This window comes from Aplidium turbinatum, chromosome 1, assembly GCF_918807975.1.
Source record: "Aplidium turbinatum chromosome 1, kaAplTurb1.1, whole genome shotgun sequence".
NCBI lineage: Eukaryota > Metazoa > Chordata > Ascidiacea > Aplousobranchia > Polyclinidae > Aplidium > Aplidium turbinatum.
In genome coordinates, this window is record NC_137472.1 from 60491096 (window position 1) to 60509006 (window position 17911).

Consider the following 17911-nt stretch of genomic DNA (forward strand, 5'->3'; position numbering starts at 1 on the left):
AGTGAGTTTCCACTCATGGTGTTATATCTCGTTGGTTAGACTAAACGTACAGTACTTTACCACTTTCGACATCATTTGTCGTCTATTTACTCGTCATATGAACGAATATGCTTTCAGTTATATTACATTATAAATTTTTTTTTTCAAACATCATAACAAAAAAACATCATAAATGAAATTGTCTGTTTTCAATTTAAATCATTGTTTGCCAATAAACAGAAGTGACAAATTGTTCATTTAGACCAGTGGTTCTCAACCTTTTTGTTTTGGCGGACCCCTTTTGGTACCTTCGAAGCGGTCGCGGACCCTTAAATTTTTTTTATCTGAAATCTTAGTAGGCTATGTCGCTTTTATAATGGAATCAAATGTTTCATAAGTTTCGAAACGACATGTTAGAAGAGTTTGCTGAACTCGCGACGCACTTATGCAGATTGGTGACATGGACGAAATAATGTTATGAGCATTATGTTGGCTCACAACATCAAAAATAAGTAATCTAAATGTTGATTTAATGTTTTTCTATAAATATTATCAAAAATTAATAGAATAGAATTTGCATTTCTAAGTTAGGCATTGATTAATAGACTGCTGGCTCAAAAGAATTAAGTTGAACATAGCCTTATTTAAAAATTAATTCATTTATATGGCATTTTTTTAGTTATGAAACCAATACCTTTGTGCAATGTACTTTGAAAGTTCATAGAATATCTCACGTTCGTTGGGAAGTACAGTTTGAAAATCACGATAAAACACAAATAAAGCACAACCAACCAATTTTTAAATTTCGTAATTTATTAATCATGCTGCAAACTAGGAAAATTTCCCGGACCCCTTGAAATCGCGAACCCCCAGTTGAGAACCACTAATTTAGACTTTTTGCGGCTTAATAGTTCATTTTCTTGAATAGTTAATACAAAAATATAACTTACAATTATTACAAAGTTTCTCAATATTTGAGCTCATGCACATAAACTAAACTGATAAAACTAAAACTATTTGTGCATAGATGCATCGGTAACATGTGCAGGTTGCTGTTAGTTTTAGTCACATATTGGCGCCACAGAGTGCATTATTTCATAAAATTCACTCAATCAATTGTTTTAAAACCAGTTTATTCACCACTAATTTAATAATACAGTTTATTGTACAAAGCGATGCATTGTTCCAATGGTCTCCAAAAGCAACACAGGTTAAATCTGACAAACAAATTTGCTTTGCCTTATAGATGAAACTCTTTCTGTGTAGACCAAGACTACATACCCAAGAATCTATATCCAAAGATACAGATAGTGAATATGTATCAATTATCCAAAAATACATCTAAGACAGGGGTTCATTTATCTGGGTTCTGTGAACCCCATAGGGTCCGCGGACTAGTTTTAGGGGGTACACGAAGGCCCAATGGAAATCTTAGTGCATAATTTAAAAAAAGTAATAACTTTTCCAAAAGAAAAGAGATTAAGTTCAAACAACCCGGTGATTTCTAGTTTGGCGTTTCCAGATAATTAATATCGCATTGTACTGTTTTTTGTTACGTATTCTTTCCACATTGTTGTTTCTATTTAACCGTACCTGTTACTGGCGTAGACCCTATGGTCTCGCCCTCTGCTAATTCAGCAATTTCACATAGAAGCAGTGTCGCTAGAAACCTGAAGTTTCTTGACTTTTACTTTTTTTTCTTGCCCCAACTTTTAATCCCGATTATTTTGGTATCGGATAATTGTGAAGTTCACAATAAACCTTTTGTCACAGCCAGTTATGAAATGCAAGAAATTTTCTGATATTTAATAGCTTGATTGACAGTTTACTATTAGCGTGCGGTTTGATTTTGTGTTTGTCGGCGCGCTAAAATTCCATTCTGTACCCAAGCAGCAAAATCCGTCATTTCTACATTGATTCAATGTCGATTTTGCTGTCTGGATAGGAACTTGCGATCTGACGCGATATGAGTCATTTTTTGCTGGCAGAAAATAATTAGGAAGGTTATTTGTTATTTGCGCAAATTGCTTTGTAGTGCAAGAGTGCATGGAATACTGTTTGCACAAAAATGAAAAAAAAATGATGAAATTCTGTGTTCAACGCAAGAAGACATTCAAAATAAAATGTGAACTGTGAAATTTGACCAAGAAATGGCAAAAATAGGTCAAAAACCGAGTCTTTATCACCTTTTCTACCTAAAATACACAATCACGAATATATTTTGCGAAATAAATTGATTGAAGTTGTATAAATCATCTTGTATTGCGTCAGTTGTTGCAGCAGCGATCAGAGCGAATTCAGAAAGCGTCACGTCTTGCCATAAGAAGCGTGTTGATCGAAAAGGGAAGATTCATACCTAGTCTCTTAATTTATATGCGAAACAATATTCATCCGCGGGTTGCAAGGCGCAAAGCTAATTAAATAATAATTGAAACTTGAAAGGGCTAAACAATTGAATTATGAGAGCGTTGGACTGTACTGCAGAATAATGGCTCATACAATTTTGGTAAAGAGGTCACTTTCTTCAACCACAGACATATACAACCAAGCAACCACACGGCATTTAACATAATCGATTAAAAATTGAACAAACTATAAGCTACAAACGTTTTCGGCCATACACACGTTAGCCCTTATCAAGTAACAAAAAACACCTACTTATCATATCTACAATGAAAATGAATAACTGATCTAAACACTGATTTGAAAAACGAAATGCAAAATGAAACGGCAGAACAAAGGACCTTTGTTCTGCCGTTTCATTTTGCATTTCGTTTTTCAATTCAGTGTTTAGATCAGTTATTCATTTTCATTGTAGATATGATAAGTAGGTGTTTTTTGTTACTTGATAAGGGCTAACGTGTGTATGGCCGAAAACGTTTGTAGCTTATAGTTTGTTCAATTTTTAATCGATTATGTTAAATGCCGTGTGGTTGCTTGGTTGTATATGTCTGTGGTAGAATAATGGCTGGTGACGAATATAAGACAGCAGTCGGTACAAAGTGATAGATAAGGCTTTTGACCAACGGCATACTTTTTCCTGCTGTTATTTGATATAAGCCGATGGAGTAATTAGCAATAAGAGAGACGTAGAACTGATGGTCTCGGCCAGTAACTCTTGCCGCCAAAAGGAAGCAGTAACAGATACGGTTAAACATTGCAAAGTTTTATCAGTTGCAATCATTTTTCATTTCATTTTATTTTGCATTGCAGCTAAGCTAGACGTCAGCTAGGTTAGTTTAAGATTGTGAAAGGTTTATACATATCCTCTTTTGGTAAAGAAAGCCATGGCTGCTATAATACCTTTTCCGACTACATATTTATGTGAGTCAGGATTTCGTTCTTGGTAACTATCAAAACGAAGAGTCGAAACCGATTTAAGACAAAGGATGACATGCGTGTTGCCCAATCAAAGACGAAGCCACAATTTCATTGTGAAAGACGAAGCCACAATTTCTTGTTGAAGACAAACAGCAAAACAATCTGCATTCGCTATTTCTTAAATTTAATAAAACATAAATTTTGTTGCCTCAAATCAGTTATAGTTACTACTCTGTAAATCCTTGATAGGCTATTTCACCCTAAAAGGAGGATCATCAGAAGGTTCTTATTCAAATAGAAATAAATTTTATTACCAATTTATTTTAATTTTATCGTGTTTTGTTCAATTCATGCCGATCAAAAAAGTTTCTCGGACTAGGCCATAAAGGGGGTCCACGCAAACCAAAATTTTTTAAAGGGTCCTCGTTAAAAAAGGTTTAAGAGCACCTGATCTAAGACGACCATCTAAGATATCCCGCTGATAACAATTTGATATCTTTATGATATAACAAATCCAAGCCACTAACACAACATAAAGTTTCTCATTCGCCTAAGGCAATTTTAATTTTTTGTAATACCGCAAAATATTTTATAGGGTCTCGCCTAAGTCAGTTGTCAAATTATTATTTCCTGCCTAAGTTTAGCCACAGCTATGAATATCAGGAAGGTGAAGATACAATGCAACTTGAATATTGGAGAAAATTTTGTTAGAATATTAAAACTATAAAAATGAATTTAAATATCTGACTCGACACAAAGTCAGTTCAAGTTACCAAACTTTATTTGATAAAACAACATAAATAGCAGTTCATGTTAAAGTTAGATGAAATAGGGAGATTAAATTTAGCAGTTTCGCATACTTGTGAAGGTTTTGGGGGCACCTTTACTTAGATAACCGTATGGTTTTTTCGGTGCCTCCAAGGTGTAGTTTTCATATGAAAAAAGCGATTTGTTTTGTTTTGATCGACTGACGCAGGCCCGGTTTCCGAGTTTGACAGAGAGCAAGTTTTGTTTGAAGTGTCCTTGATCGGAGAGCTATCTTTGAAGTTCGTTCTTCAAGTGCACACCTCAAGAGTTGAACCATCATGACATGATTTTGGCGTCAATCGTTTCACAAAATATCGTTTGTTGTTTTACAAAGTAATAAACCGTCTAACCCACTGATTTCCAACATGTAAGGCAGAACGCACCACCTGCAACAGAAAAGCTAGCCAGAAAGAAAAAACCAATGCAAGAAATTAACAAGAAGAAGTAAATAAGATGATTCAATTTCAACTCCAGTAAAATCTGTGATGTAATATGACGTTCCTTGTCTTGCGTATGAAGTGGTAACAGTCACGTTATTACCTCAAGGCGTTGCAGCCATTGGATTGTATTGCTTTCAAGCACTGTGAGATTGGCATTTCAATATCAAGGTACAAAAAAAGGCAGTGATGAATCATGTGTTGTGCGATTGGAATGGCGATTTCACAGGATGGCGATTTGGCAAAACCCCATTTAAACACATTTTAATTCAAACTTCCCTTTTTAGTGCGAAGATAGTTCAACTTTACCCAATCTTTGCGGATAGCTCTGATTTTGGTGGGAGTGAGGTGTTTGGAGGTATTGCCAACTAATTTTGTCTTGTAGTCTAATTACAACGTTTACTCCATGATGTTAAAGCAGATATCAATATTTTATACCGACATAAATAAACAAAATCTAAATTCCTTTGATTTATTGCTAAATAGTGAAGGAATTTCGATCTTGAAATTAAATAAAGAATGCGATACTGTTTGAAGCAGAGGAAAGGTGAAGTGTCATATATGTCAAATGTGTTGACACCTCTAGAGCTTATATAAACATGTTCGCACAATATCTAGGACACCAATGGCCTGCGGGCGATTATCTTTCACTGACAGCAAAATCTTTATTTGTACATTGATTCAATAATTGCAGACGTCTGTAAACGTTGAATTAATGAACAAATGACAGATTTTACTATCTGAGGAGAAATTCATTGTAGAAATTATATCATTGATCGTTGAGCCAAGTCAAGTGTCAAGCTATACCAGCTCGATGGCGGAGTGGATATCGCTTCCATCTCTAGTCCTGATACTGTGGATCTAAAATCGATTCCAGGTCGAATCATACAAAAGATTTTAAAATGGTGTCGATTGTGTTCTCGATTGTAGGATTCAATCTATATAGCAACCGGTTTGGTTTGACTAAAATAGCCACATCTGGCAACCCTTCATTCAATGATCGGACCTGGTCTACTCGAAAAAGTTGTCCAAGAGCCGGTTATACGACCTTTTTTTATTTTTAGGAAGCGGTTGACGCGAACCGAGTCGAACCGGCCGATTCCCACCTCTGGGTGTAGGCTACTCACAAACATCTGTTGAATTGCCCACGATACAAGAGAAGGATCCACAAAGTACACCAAACTTATATGTATTAACCATAAGTAAAAATAAAAAATATCAGTGACCTCTCAAAAATATATAGCTCCACACAAAGTGAAAACCATATGACTTTAGAAATCTTTTTTACTTAAAAGTAAACGATGTCTGAAAAGGCATTATCAAATGCAGGCAGAGAACAACTGTTTCGATCTTATGCATCTTGCAGTGGGCGTGGAATGTTGTGGTTGAAGCCTCCCGCTCATAATGTACTCAGTTGTACAACATAATAATACAACTATTACATAATACAGTAGTTGTACTCAATAATGTACTCAGTTGCGCCTCTATACGGCTGCATTGACAATGTCTGCTTTGTAAAGCGTTGAGGAGCAAAGCATATTGCGATGGATACAGCGCTATATAAAAACAAGCATTAGCCTATTATATACAGCCGTCAGTGTGACGACAACGACACTTCTGAGCAGTGGCGTAGCCAAGGGGGGGGGTTTTGGGGGTTACAACCCTCCCTTTGGCACGCGTGTGACGTCACAATATTGAGAATGATGCTTTCAGTCTAAAAAAAATTGCTTAATTTTAAACAAAATTGCAGTAAAAGAGCAAGTTTTGCCAATACCAAACATCTCAGCCAGGAATTAGCAACAAGAAAACATAGAGACTTAGCTTTATTTCGGAAAAATGCCGAAGAAAACATGATCTTATCCTTTTTCTATGCCACCAGATACCACCGTTTTACAGAAATATTCGTAACTACATTTTTGTTGAAAATGCTCTCAGAATGCACCAAATTCAAAGTAATTTTTCAAAATTTTCTGGGGGAGGCCCCCCAGACCCCCCGCCGTTGGGTCGTCAAAACTCCCCCCTTTCAAAATTCCTGGCTACGCTACTGCTTCTGAGCATAATGGTGGCAAGAGGTGATCGGGACACAAGGTCTTCAGATCTTCACGCTCGAGTTTATTCCAATGGTAAACTTATTCAACAAAAACGAACTGAAACCAAAAGAAACAATACAAAATAGGAAAGGTCGGCCACTCTGCAACTGAGCAAAACTAGAAATGAAACTGTCTGTTAACTGTAAATAAAAATAAGAATTAACTGTACGATGATGAATGCACAAGACTTAAGACCCTAGAAAATCATTCTCAGAGCTTGATTACAAGTGCACTGCGTCAACACTCCAAACACAACACAGTTCGATTGATACAATGCGATGCACAACAGGAAGGTAATGTAACAATAAGACTACAAGTAGTTTTCGATGATACTGCGGCACAGAGAATGTTGCCTGATTCTACAACAACAACAGTCAAAATTGGCTGTTCACAAGAAAAGCAAACGACGTGATACAACGCAAAAAATATCTAAGTAGCTACAGCTCTCTTCAGTAGGCTACAGTGAATTAGTGGAAAATAAATTGTGTTTGCATTGCAACAATTTTTCGGATTAGATTTGTTTTCGAAGGAGAACCTGTGCTACTTTTTAAGAAAACGACTCTCTTTCTCTTTGAGACATTTATGTTCATCTTTAAAATTTACTATAAACCTTACCTTATTTAGATTCTATATGTTCAAATATATAACGCACAAATTTTGTATTGTATCTCTTTCAAGCGGTTGACGTATTCATTTGAAGCGTGTTTCATCAGCAAGTGGATACTGGGCGCCTTCGTAAGATATCCATTATGACTGGATCGGTGAGTCATAGAACCTGTAGTTGGTTGGTTTTATTTCTGACAATCACAGCGTATCCAATACATGACAACATAGAAAAAGTCTCCTAAACGGTAGAAGCGACAAATCATGAACGTTGTGGCGTGCTTGAGACCAAAATAGAGTAATATGTTTAATAATTCTGCATGCTCGCGACATGTTTAGAAAAAGATTAAGATTGGAGTACTCTAAAAGGTAGTTATAGGTCGTTAGTATCAAAGGCTTAGTGCATTGAGAACGTTATCTTCTCATTCCCGAAGCTTGGATTCGAGTATTGGACTCATATTTACCTTTCACTGTAAAATGAGTTAATAAAAATGTTATATCAGATATAGCATATTTTCATGATGTGTATAAACAGACAGTTGCTATGTGATTTTGCTTTGGTGGGTTATCAAGAGTGCTGATGGCCGTGATGGGGACATTCTTGATGCGTTCAGCTTGTTTAAATGAATCGAAGAATCTCAAACTATGAACTCGAAGTGAAATCCTACCACGGACAAAGTTACCTCAAAGCGCACCGGGTCTGAATGACTTGACGTACAAAATATTTGCAATGTAACGATATAAGATAAAGCAATGTGAAAACATGCTATAACAATTTTGTTGAAATCTAATTTCTTCAGGTAGAGAAGTAATTAATTTGTGAAGTTCGTTAAGCAACCAACTTTTATAAATAGTTAAACTAAAATTTTATACTTACATAAGTGCTCAATCCCTTTTCATAATTATACGGCCATAAATATACCTTTCTGGAGAGATAGTTTATAGACCATTTAAAAATGGCGAAAATTGCCAATTAAATGTTACAATAAACAAAATCGTGATACCAATAAAGCTAATGAGGAAACATATTTTTTGCTTATATCAAAATTTCTTTTGGAGATTTCAAAATCATATTCTTGTGAGATATCATGTATATTGAAATATCATGCTTTTCTTGTATTGGCATAAAGAAACTAATTGTTCAATATATTTTTGCTAATACTTCTTCAGAAGTTGATAGAGAATATTACATACAAACTTTAAAAATAGAAATGCTACTGCCAATTGTCTGAGGCAACAGCTATTAAAAACAACGTTTTATAGAAACATACATTATTCTGTACATTGTTTAGTATTTTTTGTTATTATATCAAGCGTACATATTGTATTCCTAGAACAGTAAAGTCTACTCAATTTTATAGACAAACTCCAATTTTGCCGTGTTAGTTTTAATCCTCACAATCATCACAATGCCAATTCTGGGCTACACATTTGTTGTCCTCAATCCATTAACTCCAATATTCAACAAACTCTTCAATGAAACGTATCAGGTAACGATGAAGATTTTAAGCAATAAAAATGCAAGCAAGTCTTTTCATCAAAATCTTGAATATAAAGAAAATTAAAAGTGTTATCGCACATTATTTCAGGATGGTACGTTCATTGCAAACGTTATGGCGTTTTATTTGTGCACAGATTAGTTTGGTTTTTAAATTATATCCGGTTTTAGATTTATGTTTTCTTACTTTCAATTTTGTGTAAGTTTTGTATGAAGACCTGAGTTGTAAAACTACTTAAGTCATTGTGTGGACATTGAGTTATCACCAAAAATATGTTGTATGATGGCCAATGTCTGACCTAGCACAAAATTTAATTTAAAAAACGGCTTAATTTCGCCATAACACAGGTTGGTGTTTGCATAAAAACAAAAGATTAAACAACGTTGAAAGAACTTTAACTTGCTTTATCTCAAACGTTGTTATTTGGACATAAGTATACGAAGCCGAGTAACGTAATCAAGTTTAACATCTTCAAGTTTTTACATATAGAAACACAAAACTATGCAACAAATTAAGCATCGAACGTTTTCGACATCACAAGACGTCCTCTTCAGGAATAATATGTAATAAACTTGAAGATGTTAAACTTGATCAGGTTACTCGGCTTCGTATGCCTATGGTTCAACAAGACAAACTCTCTACCGAAGCTTTATGGACATAAGTAGTTCTACAACTCAGGTCTTCATATGGTCTTGAAGCGGCTAATCCCTTCTATGCAAGCAAGCTAAACGCAGTACAAACTATTTATAACTTCTCGTGCACAACATCCGAAACCTGTTTGGAGGATAATACTTACAACGAACTATTTACACTTTTGACAGCATCGATATAACGAAAATTTACCATCGTCCACATGGGTAGCCCTATTGTCTGTGACGACATCGGCAGTCACAATCGGGTCTGTGCTCGGTACAATGTCGGCTGGACGTTTGTTGATGTTGATGACGAGGAAACGTGTTCTGCAAGTCAGTCACATTATTTTGTTGATTGGAATCTTGATCGTCGCTTTGATAGGCAAGATAACGGAATCATATGAAGCGATCATTATTGGACGGATCGTGTCCGGATTTGCCGTTGGAGTTGGATACAGTAAGATAACTTTGTAGAGATCTTTGACTTTTCGAAAGCAGCAAAGAAATAACAATTCTTAAAAGCCTTTTACATGAAATGCTGTAGATTAGAAAGCTAATCCATAAGGCAATATTCATCAAAACTTTTCATTAAGACTTATGCCTCCAAAAACAATTCGTTTAAGCGTTAAGGCTCCTTGGTTAATTTGAAATTACTCTATTTTGCTAAGCCAACATGCACCAGCTGTTTCTCTTCTTCCCTTCTATTGATAACTACTTCACCACATTTATTGTATTCTGACAAAAAGCCCTCGCAGAGTCAGTACAAAATAAGTGCAGCTTCGGTGTATATAAAACCTTTTGTTATTACTCTCTAAACCCTTGACAGCCTGTTTCACTCTAAAAGTAGGATCACCAGAAGGTCCTTATTCAAATAAAATTCTATTAGAATAAGAACCTTCTGATGATCCTACTTTTAGGGTGAAACAGGCTGTCAAAGGTATGGCAATAACTATATTTGATTTAATTCACTTTGCTTGGATTTTTGCTTGGTATTGAGCACTTTTTGTAGTATTAATAGTATTTATTGTTTAAAACCTTTTGTTAATCTTCAAGTTCTGTATCACAAATTAACTTTTCTAATGCAAGAGGAGGTCAAATAACTAAGATGCAAATTATATTTAAAAATAATTAATCAACATTAAGTTATGTAGAAGGTTTCTTCTAACAATGTTTCAAAAGATCTCACATTAATTACGTTATGTGCCTAGGTATTATTTCAACAACATTTTTGTAGTTAATGGTATTTATCAACACTTCTTCTTCTTTTCTCGTTTGACTTGTAGTAGCTTAGATTGGCAATGCCTCCTCGTGCAGCCAAGATACGGTAGCTGGGTCCAGTTGTCGAATACCAGTGATTCCACTTGGGGGTCGTAAGATGGAACATTCGTGGAGTATGTGTTGCATTGTTTGTTCTACCGCTCCGCAGACACATATCGGCGAATTATGCAACCCCCACCTAAACAGATTAGCTCCAGTACAGCCAACGTCACATCTGATCCTGTTCAATGTGACCCATGCCTTTCTTGAGAGGGCTGCTCCAGGAGGGATGGAGAGTGCTGGCATAACTGAAAACTGGGGAAGGATATGTGGCAGCTCGTTCCATTCTTGGGCCCATGTTTCCATGCAGCTGAAGTTCTTATCCACAAGTTGTGTAGCATATCGATGGAATGGGCGCCTTGATGATAGGCGTTGAGGTCTGACTGGTCCATTTGTTTGGGAGTGACTGTGGAGAAGGTGTTGAGGATCGAGTCTCGCATGTAGAGCCAGTTTGTGAGAGGCTTCTTCCCTACGGACATGAGCAGGAGCAATGCCAGCCAAAGTTGGCAGATAAGCAGTAGGTGTGGGGCGGAGACAGCCAGTGATGATGCGCAAGGTGTCGTTAATGCATACATCCATCTTTTTTGTGTGTCTGCTGCGGTTCCACACAGCTGAGGCATATTCGGCTGAGCTGTAGACCAAGGCTAGTGCACTTGTACGCAAGGTTGTTGCTCGGGCTCCCCATCCTGTTCCTGCTAGGCTTCTCAAGAGGTTATTTCGCGAGGTAACCTTGGCACGGAGTGACTCGATGTGGGGTCTGTAGGTCAACTGCTGGTCAAGTTTTACTCCAAGGTAAGTTGGGTTTGCAGTGCATGGTAAAGGATTTCCTGTTAGCGAGACAGACAGTTGACGCTGAGATTCCCGATTATTTAGATGGAAAGCAGAGATTGTTGTTTTCGACGCATTCAGTTTGAGCCTCCACTTGTCCAAATAGTCAGCCACCAGTTTCAGATCAGTTTCAAGTTTTCTTTCCACCTCATGCCAGTTCCTGTGAGCATATAGAAGTGCTAGATCATCCGCATAGCCATACTGTTGCGATGTAGTGCATGGGAGGTCACTTATATAGATATTAAATAGGAGTGGCGATAGTGTTGACCCTTGGGGGACGCCATTTTTCAGGCGGCGTGGTCTGCTGGGTTTTCCCTCGTTGGTATGCAGTATGAAGGTACGGTTCGAGATGGTCTCTACCAGAAACTTAACCATGTGTCGGTCAGGAATGAGTTGTAATAGTTTCATAGTAAGACCACGGTGCCACACAGTGTCATAGGCTGCTGTAAGATCCACTAGGACAACACCCACCTTCTCACGGGCTTCAAAACCACTTTCGATGTCATCAGTAAGCTTGACAACCTGGTCAGTTGTGCATCGGCCGCGTCGGAATCCAGCTTGTTCTTCTGACAGTTTTGGGTCAACGATTGGTTCAAGTCTGCTCAGTAAGAGACGCTCAAGTAACTTGTATGGCACACAGAGCAGGGAAATGGGCCTGTAACTTTTAGGGTTATCAGCTGGCTTGTTGGGCTTTCTAATGGCTATGATGTTAGCTTTCCTCCAGATCTTTGGGAGGAGCAACTTCTTTAGGCAGAATGACATGAACTCTCGCAGCCACTCTCGTGCGAGTGGTCCAATATGTTTAATTAGCTCTGGTGGGATTTTGTCTGGGCCTTGTGATTTGCCAGTTTTTAGGTGTTTGATGGCTGCGTCTAACTCAGAGATATTAAAAGAGGTAGATAGGAAACAGCTTGAACTGGGTACCTTCCATAGTTGGTTGATTTCATTTTTCACTGCTCTGGCATGCGCTTTATCAGCTCCTTGATATTGGCCATTTGCGAGAAGTTGTTTCGCTATGGAGTTGGCCGTTATAGGGCATGGCTTTGGTTTCGTGGTCCTGCCTGTGAGGCGGTTGAGCGTTGACCAGGCTTTCCGACTTGAGTGGGTGAAGTCTATTCCAGCGACGGATTCCTCCCATCTATCTCTTTTTTTCCTGTTGATGCAGTCTATTAAGTCAGTAGCGGCTGCCGCAGCTGTCAAGCCAGGTTCGGATGACATAAAAATATCATATTTTTGCTGACATTCGTTATCCCAGGTTGGGATAAAATTTCTCCTGCAGCTCCTTGGGATGGATAGCTTGGCTGCCTTGATGAGGTGTTGACAGAATTTTTTGTATGCTGCGTCCACTCCTACAGTGTTTGCTTCAGGAATCTGGTTACATTGCTGCTCTACAAGGTCGGTGTACTTTTCCCAGTCCGCTTTCCGGAAGTTCCATCTTGGGATGTATTTGGTTGGTACTGGTCGAATTGGGTTAGAAGGGACAATCAGTGAGGGTCGGTGTTGGGACCGAGGGAATTTCTCCAGTACAGCGCGATGCGGGAGGATTCCGCCAAGCTTCACAAAGGCCAAATCGGGGTTAGATGTGGTACCCCATCTGGCAGAGCGGAAACTATCAGGTTGTTTTGGGTCGTGCAGAAGCTGAGCCTCTACGAGGGATGCCCAATCTTCCAAAACTGTCCCATCAGAGTTAGTGATGTTATTACCCCATTGAATGCTGTGGCAGTTGAAGTCGCCAGCGTACATGCATGGGGAACTGAAGTTCGGGATCGAATCGTTCAGAAATCTTGTCTGTGGTGACTTGTAGACGTTAACAACGCATACGCTCTCGATAGTAGTAGCGACCCACTCTATGTCTGAGTCACTATCATCACAAGAGGACACATGTGACCAATTTGCAGCACTGTGCACACTGCACAAACGTCGCAACTCCATGGATTTTACTAAGAGTGTAGGAGGCAAGTTGGAAGCCCGTTATCTTCAGGCGCGAAACGTCCACACAGTGAGTTTCTTGGAGCAGGATGGCAGTCGGTTGCAAAGGTTCAATCAGGTGTTCTAAAACTGTAGACTTGGCTCTTGAAAAGCCTTCCACATTGAGCTGCAGCAAGGTTATTCCTTCCCTTACGACATTCGTTGATGTCCGCCCTAATAAGGGCGCTTGATCGGGGTCGGAATTAATCGGAGACTGCAACTCCATTTGCATGTTGTTTGCTTCAGATAAGCTTTGCTTTCTCTTTGCTACTTGTCGGTTTGTTGTCATTAGTCGAATCCAGGGCTCACCACGTGGAGGTTGACAACTTGAGCCCCACAACACTGATCTAGATCAACACTGAGTAAAAGTTTACATACACATCCTGCTCTCTTATTAAAGGTATAATTTCAATTTCGATTTACGTCAGTGAAGGTTGGCTTAAAAATTATAAATTAAAATTAGACAATGAGCATGCAATACATACAGTAGAATACTCTATCAAAAACATCTCATAAATGCACTAAAAGTAAACAAAATATCAGGCACGACCGGCAACAGAAATAAAAACTTCAGGGTTAGGTCTGGTGAATGAATTTGAGATTTAAACCTAAAATGAAAACCAAGCATACAATATACATGTTTCCTCCAAGCGCACGATTAAGTGCATTTAAAAGCCACGATTAAGATTTATTGATTTGTCAACACAAACAGTATAACTTTTCGTGAGCCAAACTTACGTTTCCACCCAGCCTATGGCTCATAATTCGATATCATTCGTTTAATCGATAACAAGTTTTAGGAAACCTATTCCACTGACTCTTGTCACCTCTATTTCATCGTTTAGTTACTGTTCCTATCATTATTGCTGAAACGTGCACCCAGGAACGCCAAAGCTTTTGGCAATGCGCATCAAATTCAGCTATTTTGTTTGGAATAGCGCTAGGAGTAGTATTCACACACGCAAAGGTTAGTTGTACTTGTGATGCATATATTCTGCTGTGCTTTTATTTAAATCTAAAATATTGATTTAATCAATGCAATACCCAACTAAGTATTAACTTTACCGCTTCTTGCAGTTTTTCGTCTGATTTTAAAGTAGTTTAATATTAAATCTATCAATGTTGCTATTTCTTTTGTGAATTGTGAATTGGTGCAGCAAAGTTGATCTTAGTAGGGTTCTCATAAAGTGTAAGCATATCATCTATAGCACAACGTTATGAAGCGTGATCAAGTAATACATTAGAATTTGCAGAGGGATTTTCGAGTTTAATTTTAAGTAGTTTAAGTATTTTCGAGTTTTCGAGAATCAACTAATCGACCATAACTTCTTCTGACTTTTCCATTTTAAGTAGGGTTGTCTTGCCCATGCAGATTGCAGTCTTCCACATCACTCTGTCAGCAGCGTCTTCTTCTTTCACTCCTACTGTTTCAAGAGCTTTTGCCACACAGTCTCTCCACCTTCTTCTCGGCCTTCTTTGCTTCCCAATTTCCCAATTTTCAATAATGGTCTCATTCTTTTTCCGATATAATCTTTGTCTATTAAGTGATCCAACCAGTAAGACCTCTCTGTGTCTATTATCGACCAGTAAACATTAACCAGTTAACATGGAACTCGTGCGTCAAACATTTGTCCAGATGAAACCATGTTCGATTACTTTCAACAATTTGTTTAGATTCTTGGCACTCAACAACTATGGCCTGTTGCAATATCTTTGACAGCAATTCCGAGCATAATCTACTTGATGGCAAGTTTTAGGCTTCCTAACACTCCTTTCTACATAGCTAGACAAGGTGATAAAGACAAGACCATTGCACTCTTGAAGAAGTTGCGTATTGGATCACAGGTAAGATTAATCAAAACTTGTAAAAACAAAACAGTTTGACAGCAAAGATCATACAGTACTTGCAATCTTCTAATATCTGTAAGTAAACGCCCATTAACATAACATCAAAGTAGATTTATTTTTCTTTCCGTTTAGTTGGAATAGTAAAAGACAAGATATGAAAAGGGTTATTTTGAACAAATCGTGACATGTCACTTATTGGTGCTGATAAAGGACGAGACGCATTAATTTGGATGACATGTTACAGAAGGCATCGTTTTGCGACTTCTTTATCATCAGAGAATTAAAAAATAGCATTGATATTTGAAAAGTTTCTTTTGGAAGGTACTATAGCCTACTCATAGTTGAGGTATGGCCGGTTGACCAAACTTTAACCACAGATAAAGTAAATTAATTTGTTCTGAACGTTACCAAATTTCACTAGGCCTAAATGTTTTTATTTGAGTTTAACGCTCAGACCAGCAGTTAACAGAAAAAAAACAAAATCTGCGAGTCGCAGAACAAAATCGAATAAGTGTGCGTACTGCGTATTAGGGTGTGGGGTTAAAATAAAGGCCCGTACTGTGTATACTCGAAGTGAAATAAACAAAATCGAATAAGTGTGCGTACTGCGTATTAGGGTGTGGGGTTAAAATAACGGCGCGTACTGTGTATACTCGAAGTGAAATACCTTTATCGTATTTACGAATTATACACATCCAACCGACAATGCTCAATATTACACGAAAAACATTCCCTCATGTTATATCACGTTGTGTATTGTTTTAAAACGGTATTTTATCTTGAATTTATCATTAAATCAACACCATAAAAGATGCTTGAAATTTACAATAATACTAGATTAACTAATTTAAAATATAGTGCAAAATCGAAGTCAATTGAGGAAAATTGCTTTATTGAATAAACAATCTTTCCGGTATCTTTATCAGTGATCAGGTTGATAAACGTGTGAATAATTTCATGGAGATAAACTTACGTAGAAACAAAATTGTTTAATTTTGTCTAAACTCACGAAACTTGAATCTGATGCTGGGATCAACTATCTAGAATGAAATGATAAAGCATTTTGCACATTACAATTTTTTTTTGGCTTTAAGCACATTTAGATATTATCGGATCCTATCTTAAAATCTAACAAGACCAAATAGATTTCTTTTTAATCTTTTTTATATCTAAACCTTTTTCGTAAGTAAATGAAATGGAAATATAATTCTAATACAGTACAATGATTTTTCAAGTTTCAAACTCATAATTAAACCTTATCAAACTGAATCAGCAAACAACCTAGCTCACATTGTAATCTTGTATTGTTTTGTTTTTTTCGCATGTGCTGATGATGCAAAATAAAAGAACTTCTTTTTCTTCTTAAAAAAAAAAAAGAATACTAAATAACCATATAAGTAATATTTACTCTAGGAAGAACTTGAAAACGATTACGAACTTATAAAGCAGGAGATGAAAGGGACAAAACTAATTGGATTACATGAAGTTTTTAACACAAAGCAATACAGGTTTGGAAAAATTGAATTAAGATTTATTTAAAGTTAATTAAAAAATATTTGCCAGGTATTATTTAAAAACATTGTATTCTTATGATGTAAACTAAAATAAACTAATTGCTTAGCTTTTCATAAAGCGATAAATAAACTACAAACCGTGTAGGCTATTATTTTAAGGTGGCGACTGCCGAACCAAAAATCTTCAACTAACTTTCGGTCATGTTTTTTTTTTCAGAATGCAGTTTATCAATGTCTTCTGTCTGTTTGTCAATGTCCAGTTGTGTGGGTCAGGCTGCATCCTTCTCTATTCTGACAGAATTTTCCGGCAGGCAGGAATACAAAGTGAACAAGCCACTAACGTGACGATTGGATTGTTTACTGGCCAGTTTGTGGTAGCTATTTTTGGAGTAAGTGTTAGACCATAGTTTTCCCGCAGTTGAATTAATAAACCGATTCTGCTGAGTTTCTATGGTTAAAAGGGCGATTTTTGATACAACTTTTCAGAACCTGACAATTTCTTCAACTTGAAAATCTTGTCTCCAATGAATATTCATATAGGCTATATCACCCGTCAACTTTTGCTTGTTTTTGTTTTCATTAGTTTTTGTCATTCTTTCGTATCGTCAAGTTATAACAGTTTTGTCAGTCTTGCAAAGCCTGGTGCGTTGTGCTTGAATGGCTTTGCCCGCGGTACGATCTTCGTGGAGTTTTCTTTGCCTTCCTTGCAGCTCTTCTTTACCTATGAGCTAAACGCATCAAGATGTATTCCTTTCAAGACCACCAGCACTCTTGGTAACGCACCATGGCCGATCTTCATAGCAAGCGTCTCTTTATACAAACCTGGAAATATCAGTTAAAGTGATAGCTTATGGGCTAATAAAACTATTGCCTTAATACTGTGTTGTTTTTATTTTTGTTTTTAACTTTTCTTTTATCTTTTTTTCCTTTTTGTCTTAAGTTTTTCTGAAGGTGTTGCGACCGTGTCAGTTTTCTTTCAACTCATTAACTTATTTCGGTCTCAAGCACGTTTTACCATCCGCGTTTTGTCGCTTCTACCTTATTCTAGACCTTTGCTATGTTGACGTG

General features: G+C 37.2%; 1 protein-coding gene across 1 annotated transcript; it reads left to right on the plus strand.

Moving 5' to 3' along the window:
• The first annotated feature begins 13443 nt into the window (after positions 1-13443).
• Positions 13444-17682, plus strand: LOC145768118 (solute carrier family 2, facilitated glucose transporter member 5-like). Its single transcript, XM_082579593.1, has 5 exons — positions 13444-13512; positions 15156-15326; positions 16743-16837; positions 17061-17232; positions 17602-17682. Exons 1-5 carry the CDS (start codon positions 13444-13446, stop codon positions 17680-17682), a joined length of 588 nt encoding a protein of 195 aa, XP_082435719.1.
• Positions 17683-17911: the final 229 nt, after the last annotated feature.